This window comes from Sinohyriopsis cumingii, chromosome 14 (genome assembly GCF_028554795.1).
Source record: "Sinohyriopsis cumingii isolate HCF-2022 chromosome 14, ASM2855479v2, whole genome shotgun sequence".
NCBI classification, from domain to species: Eukaryota; Metazoa; Mollusca; class Bivalvia; order Unionida; family Unionidae; genus Sinohyriopsis; species Sinohyriopsis cumingii.
The window spans coordinates 45,621,903-45,648,216 of NC_142974.1; the positions used below are offsets into that span (position 1 = coordinate 45,621,903).

The window sequence follows — 26,314 nt, forward strand, 5'->3', positions numbered from 1 at the left end:
TGGACTAAAAATGTCAGGAGGCGTTTGACAAGTTGAAGGAAAAACTTCAAAGCGCGATTGTTCTTACAGCTCCAACTTTCAGCAATCTTTTAAACTGTATGTAGATGCAAGTTGGAGCAGTTTTGATTCAAGAAGTTGAAAGTGGTATCGATCATCCAGTGTGCTATTTTTCCAAGAAATTAAAAAAGCACTCAAGGAATATTTCAACAATCGAGAAGGAATGTTTGGCTTTGATATTGGCATTACAACATTTTGATGTTTACCTTAGTTCAGCTCCTTCCTCGAGTATTGTATTTAGTGACCACAACCCTCTTGCTTTCATCGGCAAGACGAAAAATAAAAATCAAGGACTACTTAGGTGGAGTTTGTTGTTACACGGATATGATATTGACATCAGGCACATCAAAGGAAAAGATGATTTAATAGCAGATGCACTTTCCCGTGGATAACAATGTATTATTTCGTGTACACTGTAATTTATAAGTTTTTTTAAAATCATGTATAATTAGTCTGTGGTATAAAAAAGCTTTATGTATAAATCTTTCTTTATGGGGGAAGTGTTGTGTATATTTGATTTAATTACATCTGATTTAATATATATTTCAATTTAATTGTCAGTTTAAAAAAAAATATTTTTCATTGCATGATATTGTATTGTTAATTTATTCACTAGAGATGATATTTTCTCAGAAAATAATTTGGCCTTGACTTAGTTTATAGACGCCAGTCGTTGATATAATTCCTGACCTTGTTTCAGAATTTGAAGCAACCTTCGTAAACGAAGTTCCATTTTATTTTAAAATCATTGGTTGTTTTCAAGGTCATGATGGGACTTTGTCTTTAAGATGTAAACAATTTTTTTATTTCTTAGAGTAGAATGATTGGTTTTCATCAGGGTCACACATGGTACATGTGATCTGTAACAAGTACTTGCCTTGTGACCCCCTAGTTTACGTTAATGTCACAATATAACCCATTTTTTGGAGAATTAATCTCAGTTGAAGCTGGGCTGTTAAACTGTTATTTGTATGTTGTGCTGTTTGGAGTTATTTCAAATTAGTAGATTTGGAGTTATTTCAAATTACTTGGATTCAAAAGGATTAATTCTGTTATTTTTCCGGAAAATATGTGTGCTCATGTAATATTGTGGAACAAGAACAGTTTTCTTTATAAAAAGTTTATTCAGCTATCAGAAACCGGATATATAATTCATGTTTCTACAAGTAACTGTAGACTTCAACACAACAGATTATAGCATATGTCATCATCTTGCATCATGGATTCTTCATCGGGATTTGAACATAAAATTAGAAGAACATTTTGTTATTATGACTACAAAATATTTATTCTTGGATTATTTTAGGATTTGATTCCATAAAACTGTAAGTTCATATTTTTTCCATTTTTTCAGAATTTTTCCAGGGAAATAAATTATTGTATTTTTCAAAGCTTGCTGTTTTCACTCTTTCTTGTGTTACTATTTATTCAAGCCTAAACAAGTGACATAAGAACCTGTTCACTTTGATGAACCAAACTTTCTGCTTAAGCAGGTGAGACAAGCATGACAAGAGCTTAAAGGATATCAGTATATAAAATTTAGTCCCATAACAATATTATCCTAAAGATACAGTTGAATGCTGCCAATGCTGCATAAGACATGACTTTGAAAACATTTTACTATAATGTTTAAGCAGTCGATACAAGCAAGCAACCTACATCTTATATGATATTCAATTTAATTTAGCAACGTAGAAGACATGGCCTCAAAAACAGAAACACAAAAAATGTTAACACTGATGATAGTAATGTCTGGAAAGCCACTACTATATCTCACCATGCTTACACTGGTCAGACAAATACCAGCTGACCTAACAGATGGCACTTCACAGTCTTTGGTGTAATTTTTTTTCCCCTCAAAAATATTGCTATTTGTAAATTTATGGCAAAGTCTTGCCTCAGATGACCCTAAATTAATTACTTTAACTGCTATTTATATCAATTCTTTTTCTAGTCTGATCAACTCTGATGCCATCAATCACTTTGACTATTGTAGCAATACTCTGACTATTGTTGCAATCTGTTAAAATAAACAGCTTCTACAGAAAAGCCAAAGGTATTCCAATGACCGAAGTAAAGTGCTGGGAGTGAAGATCTAGAAAGCAGTCTCAAGCAGAATTGCAGATCAGAACAAGACCTTTACATTACAGTCGATACTCTCTTACAAGTTGGGTCAAATTGCAAACTATACAGGCCCAGATCTGCCATCACATAATGCACCAGCAGATCTAAATATATGCCGGTTGATAAAAAGGGAAACTTGACCCATCATCTCATTATGCAGATCAAGGTCTGTGTTGTTTGCAGTAGGACCTGACTTAGGTACATTTGGAACTATTAAAAATTATTACAAACTAATGTTTAAAACAGAACAGATGTCAAATGTAAGTAATATTCATAAAGAGTTTAGCTATTTCTGTTATAGTATTTCATGATTAAAAGAAAAATATTAAAAATTGAACATGTTCAAATTTATGTACATAAATTTACAGACTGAATATAAATACAATGGCATCTCTCAATACCAATATAGAAGTAAATCAACATCCCCGTGAAAGCAAATAATTTTTTCCTTTTCCCCAATATGTCCATCTTTCGATAGGATACTAATAAACGGCAACCCATCTATTCTAACATCTGAAACAAATGTAAGTTCCAAAATGTAAACTAGAATGAACCTTACAAAACCAAACCTTAATCACAAAGAGTGGATTAAAGCAAAACAGAATAAAATAAAAACCCAATAAATGAAAAAGACTAGTTTTCTCCAGAACATTTTGAAACATTCATGGTCCTATCCATGTCCGACTCAGTAAGAGTATATACATGCTAAAACCAGAGTAAGATGGATTCACTTCTTTAATATATTTTTGTTAAATAACAAAGCCAACCTTTCATATCTTAATATAAAAAACACAATTATTTCTGTTTCTGTTGGTAGTCATAGGCCATCCTGATGTTGATGATGTGTCATTTCTGTCCTGGTTATTTGAGGTTTGTTGATAATCATGAACCCTCATATTTTTGAACAAGAGTCTACTGAAATTATAAGAGTGAGCTGTTTTCAAACTGATTGGCTAGTTTCAGACTTCTTTCAACACAATTGTTTTAGAAAAATTAGTCTTTCATATCTTGTTCTCCCTTTTCAAAAGTGCATTTGTCCAACATCTCAGCATGCATTTTGATTAATTTAGTCAACATCATCAACACTAGGAAAAATCATCTCTCGAAACAGACATGGACAAGATAGCTGTCTGCATCGAGATTGAAAAAAACTTGGTTTTTGAAAATCTAAAATGTACCAAAATTATTAAGTGTATAATTTTTAACCAATATTGCTAATTGTATTGCTGCAGATCAATATTACTGAAGATGTTTCAATGTGTCCTTGAAAAAATTGTACCTATATACACAACTGACAAAGCACTTGTGTATTGTCTTTCATAAAATATATACAGTACATAAGAATGTTACATTAGTGCTCATTAATTACAACATGTACTAAACATGATGAATAATACCAATATACTTGCTTATCAGTCAAGTCAAACTGCAAACTATGTAGAAACAGCTGCCATCACATAATGTGCTGGTAGATATAGGTCTGTGCTGTTTATGAAGATAAATTACTCGAAAACAGACCCTGAGCTTTTAGCACATGTGACAGCAGACTAGCATATGCATTTCGCAACTGTACTCCACTTGTAACTAAGTATATATGGTACACTGTTTTACATTACAAATTACAAATAATTTCATTTTTAAAGAAAATGAGTTGTTGATGCAATTAATCACTGTCAATTTACTTATTTTTCAGGGGTATAATTTTCATGCATTTTTGAAAAATTTAAATAAAGTTTTGTTGCTACCTAAATTCTTGGATCGGGGTAGGGATCCTGTTTCCACAGGAATCCTGCTGTTTCCAAAAGGATCCATCTGTTTGCACAGAGATTATATTGTTTCCAAATGGACCCTATTGTTTCCACATCAGCATCATTGTCATCCAAGTCTTTAATATGTTTAGTTTGTAGCGACTAAAATTGCATGAAAATATTAACCAATAGTGAGTTTAGTGTTAATGCAAACAGTTTACATTGCTCTGCGTGTGATTGCTGTGACTTGGCATACCTCTAAGAAACTGCTTAAAGACATTGCCAGGTATTAGATAACAGACAACAAACATTTTTACAACATGAGATTCAAAATATAACAAATGAATGCCAACCTAATTTGACAAATATTATGACATTTAAATAACCTCTTGCAACAGTAGTGGTCAATAAAATCAAAAAACGTGCCTACTTTCATGTTTGTGAAAATAAATTTTTTATGAAAACACAGGCAACATAATAGCAAATATTTGCTGTTTTCTGTCGACTAATTCAGACCTTATAGTGGATTTTTATTGTCCCAATTTAATGCATGTGATGTATTATTTTATCCCTAATTTCTGACCATAAAGAGTGGTGTATAGAGATGGTGAATCACTGGTATGTGTAAAGTTATAGAAAGACTATTTTCTGAACATTTTTGTACCACAGGGTAATGGAGAACTATTTTGCTTTACAATAAAAGAATTTGTTATAATATTTATTATTTATTTTTTATTAGTATTATTATTCCATGCATTTCTCAGTTATTAATTCCCACAATCCTCACCAGTATTTCCCCTCTCAATGCTTCATGCCAGTATATGACTTTTCTGTGTGCCTGGGAGGGGAAATAACTCCTAATTTTCAGAAATGTCTGTGCAAATTTACTAGCCACCCCAAATCTTTCCATTTTTTTTAACGATATAAAACAGTCTAAGGGCAATTATGTGACACTGATACAAATGCATATATAAACAAACACATGGACTGACCGACTAAATAATCCACTTTTTCTCCAAATATCAGCCTTAAAATCTGCACAGAGGCAAAACAAACTGATCAATGGATCAAAAAGATATAAATACAAATATGAATATGTATCATTAAAAAATTTCATGCTGCAAAAAAAAATGAAATTAAACAGGCAACCAGATAAGCTTTAAAAATTCATTTAAAATATATACCAATACTTATTCATGCTACAGAAACATATGCATTAGGTGTTTAAGCATGGTGATACCATTTATAAGAAACTAGGTTGGAAACAGGCCCTGGTTTAAATACATCGTTACTAAAAATGAGATGTTCTCTAAGTAATGTGTCTTCACGCTTACAAAAATAGGATTAACTTATGCAGCACATTGCATTTTGATCCAAATGCTCTCAATTTTATGTACGCATGTGAATTCCCCCACAAATATACAAAAATGCTGGGATATGAAAATTAAAATATTAAAAGCAGATGAATGTATCTTAAATACAAATAAGAATACTTAAAGTGGGTATTCAAAAGGTGTGACACAGTTTTTAAAAATCAAATTAAACGGACATCAATAATAACCAGTTTTGTACAACTTATCATTAATAATCAAATGTATAGATAAAATTAAAATGAAACTTCACACTTTTAGTTTAAATTTTCAACTTTAAAGAAAGATTTACTACTTGAATTACTGAAAACTTTCAAACATAAGTTAAATACAAAAAGTTGTATAACTTCCATAAGTTTGTCATTAAGTAAAGAAGTTGACATGGAATTCATTTATGGTCATATACTGTATTTCTTCCTCTTTGCAAATATACACAAACAAAAAATCAGGTACAATCAATCTTGTCAGGAGTGACCACCCAAACAAAATGCAAAACTGACCATTGTACACTGGTATGCCTTTTTTTATATAAAAATCCGAGCAAATACTGTAAACAAAATATTATTATTATTATCAATTAAGACCATTTTAAGTTGTACTGTATACAAAATCATAAAATATGCTTACCCAAATTTGTGTTCCACATAAGGTTACTATATCCAGATTCATTATACAAATTTATAAATAACTAAACAATCACTGACTTATGTTTATTTTGAGCACCATGACAAAACAATACCTTCACTTTTGATTGAAAGCTTCTATATGAACACAAAACAGAGGACTGACACAATGGTTAGCCAACTGGTTTGAGATAGGCTTGGTGGATTAGTTGGATGCTCAACTCACCGAGATCAAAGGATAGTCAACTTCTTTGAGTAGCTTGTGATGAACAGGAAATCAACAAACATATTGGCTTGCCTTGCGACCCATGAAACTTCTGCCTGCCTTTACCAAAAAAGGGTTTTAAAACACCAAATGTGCCCTAACCCTGATGAAATGGGATGCAACTCATATTGCTTTGAAATGGCAAATTTTTATCTTCTTCAGACAGAATATATAAATTATAAATGTCACACAGCCAAAAATCATGATTCCCAGTTCTGCTGTGAAAATACAACTACTTTTCCCACAATGCAGCAAACAAATCATTTTGACGCTCAGCCCTAATGACAAAAACTGTCTGGCTTTCGAATTTCACACTGACACTTTTCAGTTGCACTAAGATTGCAGGACTGGACATCACAAAACTTCCAACCTCATGAATCTGTCATACAATCATGATTTTTTTAATTACTTTTTTCAATATTTTTAATAAAATGTTCGACAGGCTGCAAATCAAATATTTTTACAAAGTCAAACTTTTATATGATTTCCTGGCTTGATAAATCAACATTTTACTGCCTACCCCCCAAAAAATCAATAATCCAACAAAGAGAAAACTGTCAAACAAGCAAGTCATCAGTAAAAACACCTTAAAATGAAGAGATTTTTTGCTGTAAGTAAACAAATGAAATTAAAACCACAATTTGCAGCGACAAAGATTTGGTTGCTGAACAACTTACAAACTTGTGCCTAAAATCTGTCAACATAATAATGTTCAGAGGAACGACAGAAGCAAACCATGATATAGGCAAGGTAACCATATATTTGGATATATGATAAGGAAAAATACTTCAGGTAGACTCATCTGATTCATGACCAATCCGGTGCTATATCGGGGGCCCTGTAATATTGATATGCATTATAGTGAGATAGAATTGTACTGAATAACAATAGGACCTGATACAAGAATATGCAGAATACAACTAAAAGAAAGAAAAGTTAGGATTTCCTTTCACAATCTGTACAGTACATGCAAATACATGCAATTTAATAACAGTTTTGCATTAAAACATTTAACTTTAAATTTAAACTGTCGATAAAAATCTCAAAACTCCAATAAAAATGATTTTTCTATTAAAACTTTAAATAAAATAAATTGCAAGCAGAATTAAAAAAATGTACAACCAAGGAAGCATTCCAAAATTTTTTACAACAGAACTGGAATGTACCTTGTGCATAATTTCAGCATATCACAAACAGTCTAGGAATAAAAGTTTACCCATTTCATAAAGGGTAACTCAATGTTAAACATTCTTGGTCTTGCAAGAACAACGTTTTATCCAATTAACAAGATACTTAAATGAGCCTAAGATCACTCACCTGGTCGACATAGATCTGCTTAATAACCAAGAGCAGATGACCCAAACATCTGGTTCAGATGGAAGCTTAAGTAAAAACTTTTTTCTCTGTTCTTGATTTTATAGGTTATGAAAAGAATTGTTTTATGACTTCTCTCCTTTTTAAATTTTCATTCATATTAGTTGGCAAATTTAAGCCAGAATATTGTCAAAGTTCATCAAATCATGTTGAGTGAATTTTTTCACTATTAAAGTTATGTAAATGATTTTACATTTCTAATAATTAATAATTTGGCCGTAGTCAATGGTGGACTGGAATCATTTCAATAAATGTGAAAAACATTCAAGCCAAAATGCTTTCTGTCGAAACTGATCAAATTTTATTAAGCTTTATAAAACTTAATATATTCGATTTCATGGAGCATCTGCATCTTTTGTAAAAACTAAAAATGATCCTTAAGTCAGTATGCTTTCCACTGAATGTGGACCAATTCCATCAAGTTGCCTTTGACAAGTTGTTTAACGATTTTTCTATTTTTGGTAACAGTGGCCATATTTGATGGTGGATTGGCATTATTTTGCACAAAAATGAAACACCTACATGACATGCTGTCTAGTTTGTTTGAGACTAGTGCAGTGCTTTTTGAAAAGGTTATGCATGTACACTGCACTGCAAGGCCATACCACAAGATAAACGGGCTTTTAGTCACGTGAACAAAAACTAACAATAGGAAAACAGTAACTACATGCAAATGCATCATATACATAATTCTGAACAATTTTCAGATGAAATTATGCAACTCATCAATAAATGCTCTATGAGGGTGGTTTTACTAATTTTGCAATAAAAAGAAGATAGAATATTCTTTTTGTTTTTCTCACCCATGTCCAGAGAAAAGAATGTTTAAAATTTGTTATGGACGGACAGATACAAAAGAATGAAAATCTTGTAAAACAAAACAGGAGAGACACAATTACAAGTTTGACCAACAAACCTGGCAAGGACAAAAATAGCATAAAAACTATAAGTTGTATCTTTCCTGTTACTAAAAACTGGTTACTTAACTTAAATTTCACCAGTCTAAATTGACTGAAAGTTGCTCAGGCTAGTTGGACTAGGGTGTTGTCATCACCATTAGGGTGCTGTCATTGCCTGATGGTATATCATGCAACACCATCGAAAATCAACCTCAAAGGAATGTACTCTTGGCTTTCAACCTTCTTCAGCTTTACAGGTATTAATTTTGTAAGAACCTACAAACCTGTTTCATTATTTCCAATCTCCAAATATCCCAATCTCTTTCAATGTGTAGAAAAACTTCTTGATGCTACTATTTCAATTATGTGTGTATTTACAAATCTGGTCAACTTCGAAAAATTTGATTCAAAATGGTCAAGAATCAACTTCACTCAGTTCCTCCACAAGTAAATTAAATTTAAATAAACAAGGTATACTCCAAATGACATTCATTTCTTTTTAACTTTTAGCTCAAGTTTCTTCCTGAAAAATTCTTAAGAATACAGATCTCAAACATTGTATCTTGTTATCTGCAAAAAGAAAAGCTTTTAAGTGTTCCTGGTGTTGAATATATTTTATCAAAACATCAGACTAAATTAGGATCTTGGCTTGGTAATAATTCCCATGTAAAGACAATGAAATTGTTCCAAAGCCAAAGCTGACCAAAGGCCAGAACACACAACTACATTCCTGTGAGAAAAATTCTGGACATCAATAAAAGTATATGGAAAAACAGACATTCTTTACCAACAATCTGTGAGGTTTTTAGACATGATTATGTTAATTATTATTATTTATATAGTATCATTCAATGAACAGCATTGAACTACCTATATGATCAGGCCTGAATATCACCAGTGTCTTAAGTCAAGACATCTGATTTCTCAATCTGGAGTAAAAATAAAATTTTAGCCAATCAAATCACTGGTTTATACATTTAAGCTACAATAGTGATAATCAGGCCTGGCCTTGCAACAACTGAAAGCAAACTGACTGTATCTGATACCTGATAAAAATCATACCATGCAAATAAAGCCCATACTAAGCAACTCGATGACAACAGCTTGCATTAACCTTGGTACGCATCAAATGTAAATACCCATTTCACAAGAAATCTTCCTGATGCCTGATTTTTTTAATACAAAATCATTTGCTGGCATTTCACCATAGATGGATACCATATGCAAAAGCATTTCTTCTCCAATCATTCTTAATCCACTGGTTCCTGCTTGACTACAACTGGCTTCTGACCCTCCTCCTTCTGCTCAGAACTATCTTCATCACTTGATTCATCCATGTCATCCGAAGAACAGTCATCTGATCCAGAATTGTCTGTATCGTCCTCTTCGGTTGTTGCACCATGTTCATCAACAGAACTATCGGTATTTGAACTGTCTTTGAGATATGTCTTTGCAGCGGTGTCTATTTCATCTTTTAGTTCCTTTGCAATATCATTTATATCCACTTCTTCAAAGTCTTCGTCTTCAAATTTTTCTGCAACAGCACCCTCAGTTTTGGATTTAAGCTGGTCCACTGCATGACACTCAATGTAATGTTTCTTGAGGGTGCTGGGATGGGGGAAGACTTGCTGGCATAATAAACACATATATTTCCTTTCTACTCCCCAACCGGAATGTCCTTTTTCATGTCGATTTCGAGTTCCAATTTGTGCAAATCCCCTTCCACAAAATTGACACTGATACGGTTTTTCCCCAGTATGCCGTCTCATGTGATCTTCAAGATGTGAACGGAAAACAAACGACAAGTCACAAAGCCCACATTTAAATGGTTTAACACCTTGGTGTACATTTAGTAAATGTCTTCGCAAGGTAGATTTATCACTGAACATTTTTCCACAAGTCTCACAGTGGCACATGTTCTCCCCACTATGAAGACGACTGTGTTTCTTGAGACCTGATTCATCTGAAAATGGGCGTTGACACACATTGCAAAACAATAATTTATCACCAGTATGCCATCGCATGTGCTTGTAAAGATATCTCTTATCTGTGAATCCTTTACCACAGGTCTTGCAGACATAGGGACGATCTCCCATATGTGTAGCCAAATGCCGCTTGTATGTATAATTACGGGAGAACATTTTGTTACAAAGTGAACATTTCCAAGCCACCGAATCTTTACCATCTCTGTTAATTTTCTCCATAAACTGTGGATAGGATTCATGCTCCTGTACATCTGTTTCCCTAGCTGGAACTAAATCTGTACTGGAGAACAAAGGAGGTGAACTTAATGCTTCTGCAATGGACTGGGCCAATGGCCTTGACAGTGCTTTCAGCATGGAGGAAATAGCTTTATTTTCTTTGTCATTCATGACTGGTTCTACTTCCTTGGTAATCAGCAAGTCTGGTATTCCTTCAACTTTTTCTTTATTCACTAGCTCCTTTCTGTTCATGTGTTTCTTTGATAGTAATTGTTTACGACCCACAATGTTAACACCGAATGGTTTGAGATTGTCTCTTTTAAGTGTTTCTTTGTTGCTGGCAACTGTGTTAGGTAAGCTATTGTCTTTGACTTTCATAGCTGATTTTAGTGAACATTTTTCTTTGTCTCTGGTACCTGGCATTGGTGAGGTAGTAGTACCTTCTTGTCTTCCTACTGTCTCCTTTGATGATGGATCTTTTGATTCCATTGCAGTACTAGATGGAAATACTGAGACTGAGCTGGCCAGCTTAGAAGGCTCCTTTGAATCTAAACCTTCAGACTTAGATGTAAAGAAGGCTGGGAATGCTGGCATGGGGCATCCAACCTTGCGATTCCATGGCATAGAAGGCACAGGACTGGTTGTTGAAACTGTTACTGATGAAACTGGAATACTCGGAGATGATGTTATTGCTACAGGAATGTCAGCTTCAGCATTCACATTACTCGTTAAAGGTACAGCTGAACTGAGAATGGCTTGGGAAATGGAAATGGATGTTTTTGGAGTATTTGAAGAGAATACTGTACTTGTGGAGACGAGGCTTCGTGAATTTACTGAAGAGACTGGAACTGAAGTAAGTGCTCTTGTTAAGTGCTGTGAAACAAATGCCTGAGAATCTGGTTTTGAAGCCAAGTTAACTGGAGTTTTGGATGTTGCTTTGGCAAAGGCAGATTCCGGGGTTGCCAAGGTAACCGAGGATGCAGAAGCAACAAGTTTTTCTGCAACAGCGGTTACCGTGGTATTTATTGAGGTAACTGTTGTTGATAATGGTGTTATTTGATTGGATAATCCAGGAATGATTTGAAGCTTGGCCATAATACTCTTTGCACCACTAAGGACAGCTGCCCGCATATTATCATCAATATTAAGTACCATTGTGGCTGATATGCCTGATATGTTTTGCTGTGATGTCTCTGTCTCACAATTATTTTCAGTCTGTAAAGAATTCAATGTGACAGTGGATTCCCCTGACCTATCAGCATTACAAGACACATTTGTTACTTCCTTTATAATTAATGGTGGCTGCCTACACAAGTTCTTATTTGGGATAATGACCCCTGTGGGCACAATCAAAGATCTGATATCTCTATCAAATGCTTCTATTTTTCTTACATCATCCTTGTTCTTCTTTTGTTTTCTTAATGCAATACGCAAAGTTTTCTTGACATTTCCTCTTTTGTTGCATGAATCCTCAACAATTTCTTCTTCACTGTACACATTTTCCCCATCATTTTCTCTCTGACTGGCACTGAGAGAGTGACTAACTTTGGGCTTTTTGACCACTGGTGAGTGATCTGGACTCTTGCCTCCATTTTCAAAATCTATTACAAGTGATCCAAATTCTATATCGGACTCATCCTCAGAAAGAGATGATTCGTGCTGTTTTTCGTCAAACTTGGACTCCTGGCCAATGGATGCTGCATCAGAGTCATGACTCAAACTAGAACTGCCATCTTCTGAATCATCTGTCTCATTTGCTGCCATTGTGCTGTACGTTCTCTTCGATAGTCCACTTGACTGTCTCCTCCTGGCAATTTTGAATGGAATGACATGTTTGTCCACATTCTCTTTTACCCTTCCACTTGCTTCCCTCATTTGCTTTTCAACTCTATCTTTCTGTGCCTCCCAATGTAATTTTAAGAGGCTACTCAAACCAGGGAATTTACTTCTGCGTTTATCTTCTAGTCCTAAAATAGAAGTTGCCCCACCTGGAGACACTTGAGGAAAAGTTAATTTGATTTCACTTTTTTTCAATTTATTTTCTCCTTCTAAATCAGACTGGATTTTGATTTTACCAGCATTTCTTGGGTGTTCTTTCAGTAATGTCAAAGACTCAAGTAATTCTGCATCAGCACATTCTGGTCTGTCTCTTGTATTATTTGCATTATTACCTAAATCAGTATGGAAGGCCTTGGTGATAAGTAGATCTAAGATTGTGGACAATCGAGATTCCTGGGTTTCATCTCCAGTCTCCATGTTGGATCTACAAGTAAAGATATCTTTCTGCCTTTTTTAAAGTGTCTTCCAGCTCTTCTTTACCTGAAAGAAGTAAATATACATTTTTTTTTTAAAGTTGCAATGATATCTAATTAATTAAAAAATTACAGGGTGTCAAGTTTGAAAATATTTGTTAATTCACTTGTACAACGAAAGTGACTATATATTCTCGCAGGTAAATTGTTTCCAATTCTGCCAGATTGCAAGTTAACTTGTTTATCAATTCCCTTTCATGCAAAAAATTGTTCACTGAATCTAATGATACAATTATTTATAGGGGCCCCAAGTGGCCGGATGGTCTAAAGCGCTCTCCATTACGGATCACTGCCATCTCACCTCTCTCTGCGTCTGTTCAAGTCTAGGATTCGGCCAATGTGGGTATGTGAGAAAGCTTGCCAGTAGCTTCTAATGGGTCGATGGTTCTTCCTGGGGTTTTCCCAGGTTCTTCCTTCACCATTAATACTGGCCGCCATACATAGCCTATCGTGTGCTGAAAAATGGCGTTAAACCCCACAACATTAACAATTATTTATACGTGTATATGTTTGTTACAAAGTGAATGCAATTGGGCATAACCATAACATATGGTGCCAATTAAAATTTGTTGAAAATGTCCATTATATGAACAGAGCGATGGGAACCTTCAGTTTATATGGAGTACACTTATTGTGGATCATGTTAAATCCACATTTCCATGCAAATTAATCCACCAATGATGTTGTGTTCTACATCATAGACAGGATATAGTGGTTATTGTGGATGTCCACAACACAGTTCACAAAAGACATTTTAACTTCTATTACCATAATTAGGAAGTTGTCACAATATAATTATGTAATAACAAACATGAACTAAAAGATGCCAATGGGTACTCAGCGGTAATAACATGGATAAAAAGGTACCTGTTTACCGTATACAAGTTTTCTGCCAGTACTATTAAAGGCACTACCGTATATACCGCGTATAAACCTGTTTGCGTATAAGACTACCCCTGAAATGAACAAGTATAAACACTAAAATATGCATGACCCACATATAAGCTGACCTACAACTCCGAGACATCTCTAGATGCACAAGGTAAGTTCTAAATGCATTTATTTAGGCAAAGTTTTATTTTAAAAAATTACATGTATACTTATCTCGAGGTTGGCGTGCATGATTATTAAAAAGAAATGGTAGAAACTTGTTTGAAAAGTAATTTATTACTTTTTCTGTTTTCTGATTGTTTGCATCTAATTTAGATTTGTGTATAATTTGATCAAATGATGACAAGAATTTAGCATTCGCGAGTTGCTGTAACACTAAATCTACCTTTTGACTTGATTGTTTTTTTATGCAGTACTGAGTGAGCTGCAAATACATGTACTTTTCAGTGCCAATCAGGTAAATAATTGATCTTAATACCACAGCATGTTTCCCCACGTGACACCCCCTTGACCTGTGAGTGAGGCAAAGTGGCAACCAAAAGAAGGTGGTTATTTGATCTTGCCACAAAAATGACATTTTCAGTTACATCCTTGAGTAGATTTCACATATTGTACGATCAAAGGGTTACTTAAAAAGCTCTGTCTCTAAACAAGTGTCCACATATGACACTGATGCCAAGTACAGGAAGTCAATCAATATTTATGATGACTAGACCATAATGATTTACAATTCAACGATGGAGGATGAATTATTGGACTTTGTAGCAGATGACAGAAGGCAGAGATATTTCTAAGATACTGTGAATTAAAATAAATGTTGACTTAATTTCATGTCTGTATACATTTAATACAATTTCCCTTTGACTGAGTACCTGGGTAACCAATCATTATGACAGCTTTAATGTCAACAGGTGTAACTTTCAGTACAGCTAACAAGGTTTCTCATTTCTCCAGTGGGGTTGAAAAAGATTAGGAAAAAAACCTCCACCTTCTCTCCATGTGTTATGCCTGAGTTGCTGCAGATTCTTGCAGATAACAGCTTTACACCCAATGATTCATGTCTTAAGATTACCAGTAAATTTCATGTCAGACCAGGAAAAGTGTATGTGTGTGTGTGATTTGGATTTCTAACGTAGCTTTAACAATTTTTCAGTCACATCGCTATGTCTGCAGTGTGGCAGCTTATAGTGATGCCTAGCACTGAGGCATCATGTCACAGACATGTAGCATGATGTCCCGCCCAGTCACGTTATCCTGACAACAGGCCGACCAGTCCTAACACTAACCTCTTATTGCTGATTGACAAGTGAGGCAGCTGTTAGTACCATTTTTGTAAGTCTTTGGTATGACTTGGCTGGGGATCAAACTCAAGACCTCCCGCATCCGAGGCAGACGCTCTAACAACTAGACTACCAGAGCAGTCCAGACCAGGAAAAGATAAATATGTGTTTTTCGTACTGCAATACTTTTAAAATTAGGGTAGTGCTAGGGTTGATAGTGACCAGAAACATATTATTTTTTTGTCCTAGTAGTTCAAAAGAGTCAAGGACTCTGCACTCTTGGTACTCAGGAGTCTCCAGTATATTTTCTTAGAGTCTCTGTCATTAACTCAGGAGTCACTAATTTTCAAAAGGATAGGAAGGAAAATAAAAAAGCACATTATCAATATTTTAATAATATCAGGTCTGCATTCTTAGCCAAGAAATTAACATGAGTAGACACCTGGCATCACACTGTAGCATGTATTACGCTACCTTGTAAAGGATATTTTAATTTTTATTTTAAAATAGGGAAAAATGAGGATAGCCATTTATTTATTTCCCGTACACAGATAGCCGTGGATCCGGGAGCCATCCCACAGACTACCTTACAATTCTTTATTCTACCCAAGTCTTGTCTTCTGTATAAAGGCATCAAACAGCTTGATTTTAAGCTATTAAAACATGGAATATGTACAAGAAGAAAAGAAGATAGCCTGAAGAAAGAAAGCACTATATGATGTAAGACTGAAAAGAGAAATAAGTGTGAAGCAGAAAAGATTAAGAAACAGGAGTATTGTAAGAGTACAAGTATAAAATAGGTATATGTATAGATCTTATCAATCTAGCTTAAAATGGTATGTACAAAAATGTAACTACGTGATAATTCAAGAATACAGATACATCACCTGATTTTCATAAAAATATCTAAACCATTTAAACAAAGGACAAGTTACTACTAAATTAATAAATGAGCCATTCTGTTTCAAAACATTCCAGTTTATTGTACCTTTTAGCTAATTCCTTATCACAAATGTATCATTTTTTTAAAATTTAAACAAAGCTAGGTAGGGAAATTTTCGTTCATGACACATTATATATGTATATTTTAGATATCAATAATGTAAAACTAATTACATTACCTGCGACATGCCAACAACTATTCCTGTAAGTGAAAAGATATGCAGAAAATCAATGTTCTAATCCACTGATTTTAATCATTCCAAACTGTTTTACAGTTGCACAGTCCCAAAATAGATGAACCAAAGTTTCAGGTGAATCCATACAAAAAGGACATTTATTATTATTTGATATTCAAGTTGTTTCTAGAAATGTATATACTGCAATACCTCTATGTAGTAATTTATACTGAAACCAAATTAGATTACAATCTTTTGTAACTTGGTATGTTAAGGCAAAATGCCTTGGTTTGGTAGATTAAACTGTGTTTTCCATTTAATTAGTTTTATAGTTTCTAATATTTTTGTCTTTTACCAAGATACTATAAATATTTCTGCCACCTTGCTATGTTTCAAGAAGTCAGTTCTTTTTTGCAATCCGAGGTTTTTTCAAAAATTTCTGGTTGAGATTCAATAGAAAATAAGTTCATATATATGATTTCACCGAATTAGGAACCCCTGCATATTGTAGAAGGTTAGTGCCAATCAGGGCTGTGGACTGGATTTGTGGGCCCTCGAAAAATTCTCCAGTAGGCCCCTAGGAAATACAAATTGCTATGGCAGTGGGACCCATGACTGCTGAGAGGCCCCTGAATTTTGTCCTAGTTGTCCTACGGTACCCTATGCCATTACCGTATATATTTCATTCACTTTTTGCCATGAAAGGAATTGTCCACTACCTTGGACAGTATCATTTATAAATAGTATACCTTTTTCATACTATTTTGGGGGGCTAAAATACAAAGATCCTCAGACCTTAAAATTTTCATTGTACATGTGGGCCTCAATAAGATAATATGAAAAAGTCCTTGGAATAAACTTTTTACAGTACATGTTATAAGAAATAAAAACATCCATCCAAAATATATTATATGACTAACACCAAAATTACTTCAAATAGTGCAACGTTAGTTTACTCCACTTTGTACTTTTGGTAAGTATTCTTCTGCTATTTTGAGAGAACAAATGAAATTTTTTAAGTCAAACATTGCAAGTTCCCCATCTATGCAACTTTTATTTATTAATTTTCTTTCTGTCTTGCTAACTGACTTTCCAGAAGTAACTGTATATTAAACTATTTACATTTTTATCAATCATTTTGAATTGCTGAGAGACTATATACTTCATAACCCAAGTTAACTGATATAACTATAAAAAATCCTAAATCATTAAAAAAATAAAATTAAATTCTGGAGTATTTGGTAAACCTGTGATTTGATTTTGATAAAGTGATTTTATAACAATTTTCCCATGATCTTCTTGGATCATTTGATCTCATTTAATTTACTATCATAATTAAGAATTATCACATGACTTAAATCTATAGAGACTATTATGCCCAATAGTGTGAAACTATCATCGATCCAGCATAAATTAAAATCTTTACATAGAGGCTGTTTCTGTTTTTCATGCTTTCTATCCATATTATTTTTGTTTTCTCAATGTTTAAATTAAGGCCAGATGTCTTTGCATAGTTTTAAAGTGTGCAATGTATTTTTAAGAGCTTTTTCAGATCCCTCCAAAAACAGTGTTGTATCATCTGCATACCGAGATATTAGAAATTCATTTCCATCTATATTAATACCATTTATATCTTTATTCTTTTTAATCATTATTGCACAAAGCAAAAACAAAAAAGGTGAAAGGGGGTCACTTTGTCTGCATCCTATATATATATATATATATATATATATATATATATATATATATATACACACACACACACACATATATAAACCAGGATGAGATATGCCCATGAACAGTTAGTTACACAAAATTTTATATTGCGATAAATGTCTGATCCCATTTTACAACTGAATTAGTTAAGTTGAAACATTTAGTACTACTATAAATAAAAATTCCCATTGCACTGAATTTAAAAAGCTTTTTTTGTAGCATACCTGGTATCTTATGATTGCCAGTGTAAAACATTACATCATATACTGCTCATATATTTTCACAAACAGATCTACCAGCCATAAAACCACTTTGATCATCATTAATTAAGTACGGTCAGAGCTCAAAGAAAAATGATTTCAGACACAGGCCCAGGAATGGTGACTAAAAAAAAATCACAAGCCCTAACTCAACTTCCACAGGCCTGACTCCAATTTCCATATGCCCAAACTGCACTTTTTGTAATATTATTTGTCACAAAACATTATGATTTCTACACTTCAAACATGAAAAGATAAAAACAAAGTCATATTAAATTAACTTGTGTATTTTTTGGATATCCAAACCATTTCCCTCCAGGTCCCCAGGCTAGCCATTGTTTAATTTTTATAAGAATGTCCTTACTCTGTGGTTTATGTTCATTAGCATCTGAAGCCTGTCTTGATTGAAAGTTTCTACTTAAAACTTTTGCTGTTCATAGGTGCCGCTTAGTATGTTTAACTCATTCGGTCCCAGAGGTTTTTGTCGTTTTTGCCTGAAATGTGCATAGGAATGACATTTGGGGTACTATTTCTGAATACATCATAATACAGCAGTTTTTAACAGATTATCCATGAGAATAATGCCTAGTTGTATTAGAAACATCAATTTTCATTCGTTATTTTGCTTGGGCATGAGCAGAAGGGTAAAAGTTGGCGTTCTTTTTTATTTTTGTTTTTTTTTTTGCTTAATAGACCCATCATTTTCGTATGGAGACTGCAATTTATTCCAAATGCCCACCTTATCCTAGTTTTTGCAAAGGTTCACCTGTCTGTGTGCAGTTAAGACCGGTATGCCTTAGATCTGAGGCCAAAAGGTCTAAAATCCGGACACAAAAAAACCGCATTCCAATCTTGAGCGAATTTTGGGTGGAAAAAAAAACGGGTCCAAAAAATGAGCTTTTTCTCTCTGTATTTTGTGGTGCAACTAGAACTTCCATATTATGTGATATCATTTTAGAGCTATATCTGTCTGCTTTTTTTCAATACCACCCACGTTGGTCTACCTTAAATGGCCTTGATGCTGCAGGGCTTTGAAGTAGGGTACAGCCTCATCACGCCTATAGATGGGATCGGGACTGAATCGGTTAATCAAGTTTATGGAAATTTCTTAGAAATTGTCAAAGAATGGCTCTTATTGTAACTTATGTGCAATACTGATTCACAAATGATGAAATAAATAAGTAATATTCCAATATAGTGATGTCACGAAAATTCACCCATTAACTCATTCGGCCCCAAGGTTTTTGTCAGTTTTGCCTGAAATGTGCATAGGAACGACATTTGGGGTGCTATTTCTGAATACATCATAATACAGCAGTTTTCAACAGATTATCCATGAGAATAATGCCTAGTTGTATTAGAAACATCAATTTTCATTGGTTATTTTGCTTGCGCATGAGCAGAAGGGTAAAAGTTAGTGTTTTTTTTTTTTCTTTTTTTTTTTTTGCTTAATAGACCCATTATTTTCGTATGGAGACTGCAATTTATTCCAAATGCCCACCTTATCCTAGTTTTTGCAAAGGTTCACCTGTCTGTGTGCAGTTAAGACTGGTATGCCTTAGATCTGAGGCCAAAAGGTCTAAAATCCAAACACAAAACCGCATTCCGATCTCGAACGAATTTTGGGTGAAAAAAAAAACAGGTCCAAAATATGAGCTTTTTCTCTCTGTATTTTGTGGTGCAACTAAAACTTCCAGATTATTTGATATCATTTTAGAGCTATATCTGTCTGCTTTTTTTTCAATACCACCCACGTTGGTCTATCTTAAATGGTGTTGATGCTGCAGGGCTTTGAAGTCGGGTACAGCCTCATCACGCCTATAGATGGGATCGGGGCCGAATCAGTTAATCACGTTTATGGAAATTTCTTAGAAATTGTCAAAGAATGGCTCTTTTAGTAACTTATGTGCAATACTGATTCACAAATGATGAAATAAATAAGTAATATTCCGATTTAGTGATGTCACGAAAATTCACCCATTTACTCATTCGGCCCCAGAGGTTTTTGTCGTTTTTGCCTGAAATGTGCGTAGGACTGACATCTGGGGTGCTATTTCTGAATACATCGTAATACAGCGGTTTTCAACAGATTATCCATGAGAATAATGCCTAGTTGTATTAGAAACATCAATTTCCATTGGTTATTATTATTTCGTATGGAGACTGCAATTTATTCCAAATGCCCACCTTATCCTAGTTTTTGCAAAGGTTCACCTGTCTGTGTGCAGTTAAGACTGGTATGCCTTAGATCTGAGGCCAAAAGGTCTAAAATCCAGACACAAAAAAAACGCATTCCGATCTTGAGCGAATTTTGGGTGAAAAAAAACCGGGTCCAAAAAATAGGCTTTTTCTCTCTGTATTTTGTGGTGCAACTAGAACTTCCATATTATTTGATATTTTTTTAGAGCTATATCTGTCTGCTTTTATTCAATACCACCCACGTTGGCCTATCTTAAATGGCCTTGATGTTGCAGGGCTCTGAAGTAGGGTACAGCCTCATCACACCTATAGATGGGATCGGGGCCGAATTGGTTAATCAAGTTTATGGAAATTTCTTAGAAATTGTCAAAGAATGGCTCTTTTTGTAACTTATGTGCAATACTGATTCACAAATGATGAAACAAATAAGTAATATTCCGATTTAGTGATGTCACAAAAATTCACCCATCAACTCATTCGGCCCCAGAGGTTTTTGTCGTTTTTGCTTTAAAGTAGGGTACAGTCTCATCACGCCTACAGACGGTATCAGGGCCGAATCGGTTAACCAGTGTTTCATTACACTAGTGAGCAAGAGACAACAAAATAGCTTAAACAATACCATAAAAAAAATACTCAAGTGGTTTCGCTGAAATCAGTTTTAGTTGGGCTTCCTATTTTAATCTCAAATCAGCTCAAGGACCATCAGTTTTTAATCAACGACTCAAAAAGCCATGATGACCACATCTGATCCCATTATTACTTCAAATAGTGTTGAGTTTATTTCATCCCTGGGGAAAAATCTCTTAGGATTATTCCATCCATCTCAAAAAGTGCATGCTTTCTTTTGCATCTATACTGTGCATAAATTTGCTTTTCTCTCATTTTCGTTGCAAACACTACATAATTATGGAAATTAATGGCCATCTATATATATTTTTTTCATGACAGCATATTTTACAGTATGCTTCAATTGCAAAAATGTAACAGGCTGTTTTGATGAAAAGTGTTTAGTTATCAAATCAACCAAATAAAACATCCCACATTTGGCCTCAACTCTCCAGAATAAAACAATAAAGTACTCAATTAACAGCTTATGTAAACAAGCTAACCTCAGTAGCATTATGCAGCCATCATTGCACCAGTTACAACAATTACTGGAACATTTCCGGTACCCACTAGACTGGATCTAGCTGGTTTCTGAGAAATAAACAAAACTATTTTTTAATCATATGTATGTTAAAGACATATGAGCACTAGTTACAGTAACCCAGGCAATCTGCTCAACATTCAAAATCACATACTTCACTTTTAAACAAAACAAAAAAATTTCGCAGCTTTCAATAGGGGTACAAGGGGCATGCATGAGGATAATTATTAATAATACATTAGTCATTTAACATCTTGACAATAAATTTCCACATTTTATCAGAATATCTAAGTTTTCTCAGCAAATTAGATTTTTTACTTTGACAAGCCTGATGGGAACCTCACTAAGAATAAAGGAGAGGCCCAAATTGGATTTTTGGAACATTTACGGTAATATTCTCTTTAATCCTATTAGCAAAATATGCTGAGGCCACTTTACAGGCAATAAGGAGAGATACTGGTCTTCAATTCTTTAAATATTTTTTATCTTTATCACCTTTAGGAATCCTTCTGAGTTGCTGAGAGACTACATATTTCATAATCAAAGTTAACTGACATAACAAGAAAATTTAAAATTTAAATCCTTAAAAAAAATTAATCTTAAAACTTCAGCAGAAAACCTGGACATCTTACAATTTTTCATATTTTTTAGGGCATCTAAAGCTTCTGAAAAAGAAATCTTGCCCTCAAATTCTTGACTATTTTGTATTTAGTTTTGGAATATCAGTCATCAAGTATTACTGTAAGCTGAGAATTATATCAGGGGTCAAGCTAGACTTGAATTTTCTGAAGAAGTAACTTCTCCTTTTGGACAAAACAGGGAGAAGTGAGAGCTAAGCAAGGACAAGTGAAAGCCGAACAGGGAGAAGTGAGAGCTAAGCAAGGACAAGTGAAAGCCGAACAGGGAGAAGTGAGAGCTAAGCAAGGACAAGTGAAAGCATAACAGGGAGAAGTGAGAGCTAAGCAAGGACAAATGAAAGCCGAACAGGGAGAAGTGGGAGCAAAGCAAGACATGAAATGAATATTTGTTTTCATTCTCTTATTTGAATTATGCCCTCTATTTCCAAGTATATTTTCAAGCACATAAGTTTCTGAGTTCTATCCATTTTAAAAACACATTTGGTGCATGTTTAAAAACAATCGATTTCATATGCAGTGTATTTTGGCAATATGACTTAATCACTATGACTTAAAACAACAGAAGCTGCATTTAATAAATTCTAACCGAGTAACTAGACTACAGTATTGTAATTGCTAGTTAGTACCAAATGCTTAAACAACTACTCTTAATCAAGAAGTTTACTATAAAATGGCAGTTGAAAATATTTCTGAACTTGTTTGAAACAACCCATCGACCATGTACATGAGAGCAAATGCACACGTCTTTCAGATCATAGCATTCATCTTAATTTCTTTGTTGCTGATAAAACTTTACCATAGCTGTTAAAAGACAACACAATGAAGAATTAAAGTCAGTATAAGAATGAACTGAACCCTTTTTTTTCAACCAAATCAACACAGCCAACAAGAAAGTGTATCTATTTTCAGAATGACGAGTTTTCTTAATGTAAACACTCACTTCATTACAAAAGTCCATTGATAGGACTGCAAATAGGCCTATACAGTTTTATTATTTGTCTACATACTTGGTGTAACATTAGACATTGCTTTTTTCTCTAAAAAAATGACATTACAGTGCGTCTCATATTAAACAACACAGCATAGTCCCAAATGATTCTGATCTACATAAATGCATTTTAAAGCTAAATCTTCAATAAAGCAATAAGTAGACTGCTTTCTATGAATTGAATATTTTCCTCAATATATTTGCCCAATGATTTATGAAAAGAGATAATCTAATAAAGTGGTATTTCCCAGACACAGCAATGTCGTTTGTCATTTCCCCATGACAGGTTAAATTATGGTTCCTAACCGATTTAATGAAGAAAATAATGTACACATGGCAGTTAAAATATTCATGTTACCAATTTTATTCTTAACAGATACTGCTATTTAGGTTTCAAAACACAAGTTTGTATGTTTTTATCATCAAAGGATAACTTGCAAGAATCAGGCAGTAATAGTTGCGAATTTACTTGGAAAAGGATTAATTGTCAGTCAACTATCGAAACACATGCCTGTGAAAGTGGAAGAGTTAGTTGACACAATTGATATCAACACCAGCTATTTGATAGGCTTGATGCTTACATTTTACCTTGAACTAGGCCCTATAACATAACACAAGGACTAACACAGCTATGGTGAGGGAGCATATCAAAATGGACGGTCATTGAATGGAACCAGTAAAAAAAAAAAATCACAGGGTGAAGTCATTTTCACTTTCCTAACAGAAACAGGCAAAGTTTACATTTTTTTAGCTTTGCTCACACTTCTCTATGTTTTGCCTAAAAGGAAAAGTCACTTTACTCTAAAATTCAAGTGACCCCTGATACATTGATGTTCTATACCTTGGTATAATATCAATCACTTTGGTATCTAGAAGCAAATTCTCCAAAATCTGGAAAAATTCAAGCTCTGCTCTTCTGTTTCTACAACTCTAAGTATTCTTTCTTTTCTTGATCAATTTCTCTCCAGATATCACCAAATCCAAATTCATTGGTAATTTCTACCAGTTTCTCGCTTGATATTGGGTTGTTCAATCTGATATAATTATATGAACCATGTTGCTGATTCATAACTAAATTAACATCTTCTCCTATGATTATCAAGTTATCATGATACCATATTTACAATATATATTGGGACACAATAAAATAATTATTTATTCCTGTCCCAGAACTTATGGTAAAACTTTTTTCACCTCAGTCATGTACCCCAAGACTTAAGAAACATATTAAATTTGTGTGCCCCACCCCCACTGCATGTTGCAATAAAATAGATAAACAAAATGCTTATTTGATAATAAGAGACACTAACCTTGTATTGTTATCATCTATTCCTCGTTTTTTTTGGCATTCTGAGCAATAAAGAATAATATATATCCACAGACTCCATTTATGTAGTGTAGGCATCCATACTGTATAGTGTGTCACTTATGTCTCATAATACATAACACAATGTTCACTGATGTAAACATTGAGAAACAAAGTGTGTTTGGTTGTACTCAGAGGTTTGAACATGTTATCCAACTCAAAACTGGATCCAACAAAATCACAAAAAAGAGAGAAATAATTGACCAATTGCTTGAAGACATCTGCTATTCATGCATGACAGTGTTAGGTTCAAAATAACCAAGACTGAATTATATCCAGGTCAACTATATAAGCAGTATCTAGCAAAATAAAAATAATTATTTGAAAATACATTGAGTGCAAGGGACAAACTATGCATCTTATCACAGTGTATCCCCTAGGGGTGCAAGACTGAGTCAAAAATCACCTTGGTGTCAAAACTGGGGGTCAGACTGAGTAAAAAACAAACTGGTACCGTACCAAAAATGGGGGTCAAATTAAAAATGTGGGGGTCTCTGAAGCACAAGTGAGGGTAAAGGGAAAGACTGATAACTTATCCATACTAAACAAAATAATTAAGGTTGATCTACAGCTTCACATTGTTGTTTCAGGATTCCTTTTAATAATCAGTATGTCTTGGTAGGCTATAGTATTCTCACCCCATCCTGTTTGTTTGCACCCCTCGATCAATTTTTAAACAGCATCAAACATTTAACAAATGCACAAAAGTTAGTCATTTCATTCATTGTTCTAACATGATTTTTACCAGGGGGTCACAGACACTGTCAACTTGTTGTTTCAAATCAAAAGGGAGTTTCTTTAGCAACACGGTCACCATATTTGCTTGGGCCAGTCCATGTTTTCAAGCAACAGATGTAAAGCAGCTGAAAATCTTTGAAAATATCAATAATTCCATAAATTTTGGATTTACATCTCTCTGAACACTTGTATAAAAAGAATTTATTTGTTCAACTTTTTAAAAATAAATATTAGAATTAGACACTGTTGATATTGGATGCAGATGAGAGTTTTTACTGAATTAAACTATCCTATAACCGAGAAATGGACAGCAAGCAGTCTGCTTGTTTACAACAGGAGCTTCCGTTTGCGTTAAACACCACTTATTCGACAATGTTAGGGATCCCCTGGCGACAATCAGGTTATAACTTATAAATTAATGAATTAAATGACTAAGTCTAGTTCACATTATATATCACTGACGCATTTTGGTTTTAAAATCGGTACGGGGGCACAAACAAATGGGAGGGTTTGCATATACTGTATAGACGTTATTTTTATCGTGTTCTCTTCCGCTCGATGGAGTCCACTTTCATTTTACAATGTCATTCTGACCTATATATTATCAACTTTTCAGATGTTTGCCTTTAATGTACTGAACTGCTATTGTCCTTCAATTTCAGCGATCTACACCAGTGGAAGCTTAAAACAAGAGGCACACAATATAAACAATTTCCGCAAAATGGCTGACCAATGGGAGTGGCACGCGCTACTCGCATGGTTGTGCTACGCACCGATGATCAGCAAGATTGAAGTCAGTTTGGACAATTATTGGCTCCATATTATCCACTGACTCAAAAGCAATTGATGAAACTTACAATCTAAAACTGTTTTTCCTTGTAAATTATTCCGATCGAACCATGATGGCTGCCTGTCGTTAACAAGCTGGTTTTCCCGTGTAGTGCACCTGCCTCAACTAGCACGTCGTGTTGTGCTCGTGTATCGACTGGTCTTCTAATCA

At 34.2% G+C, this 26,314-nt stretch overlaps 1 protein-coding gene across 2 annotated transcripts; it reads right to left on the reverse strand.

The window, feature by feature from the left end:
* Nucleotides 1-1,161: 1,161 nt before the first annotated feature.
* LOC149783683 (uncharacterized) lies at nt 1,162-26,290 on the reverse strand. Of its 2 annotated transcripts, XM_089931921.1 has the most exons (3): nt 26,172-26,290; nt 21,547-21,634; nt 1,162-12,980 (listed from the first exon to the last, which is right to left on the reverse strand). In XM_089931921.1, exon 3 carries the CDS (start codon nt 12,915-12,917, stop codon nt 9,711-9,713), a length of 3,207 nt encoding a protein of 1,068 aa, XP_089788047.1. In that variant the 5' UTR covers nt 12,918-12,980; nt 21,547-21,634; nt 26,172-26,290; the 3' UTR covers nt 1,162-9,710. The 2 variants fall into 2 exon arrangements, with proteins under 2 accessions (XP_089788047.1, XP_089788048.1); XM_089931922.1 differs by lacking the exons at nt 21,547-21,634; nt 26,172-26,290 and adding an exon at nt 16,266-16,290.
* Nucleotides 26,291-26,314: the final 24 nt, after the last annotated feature.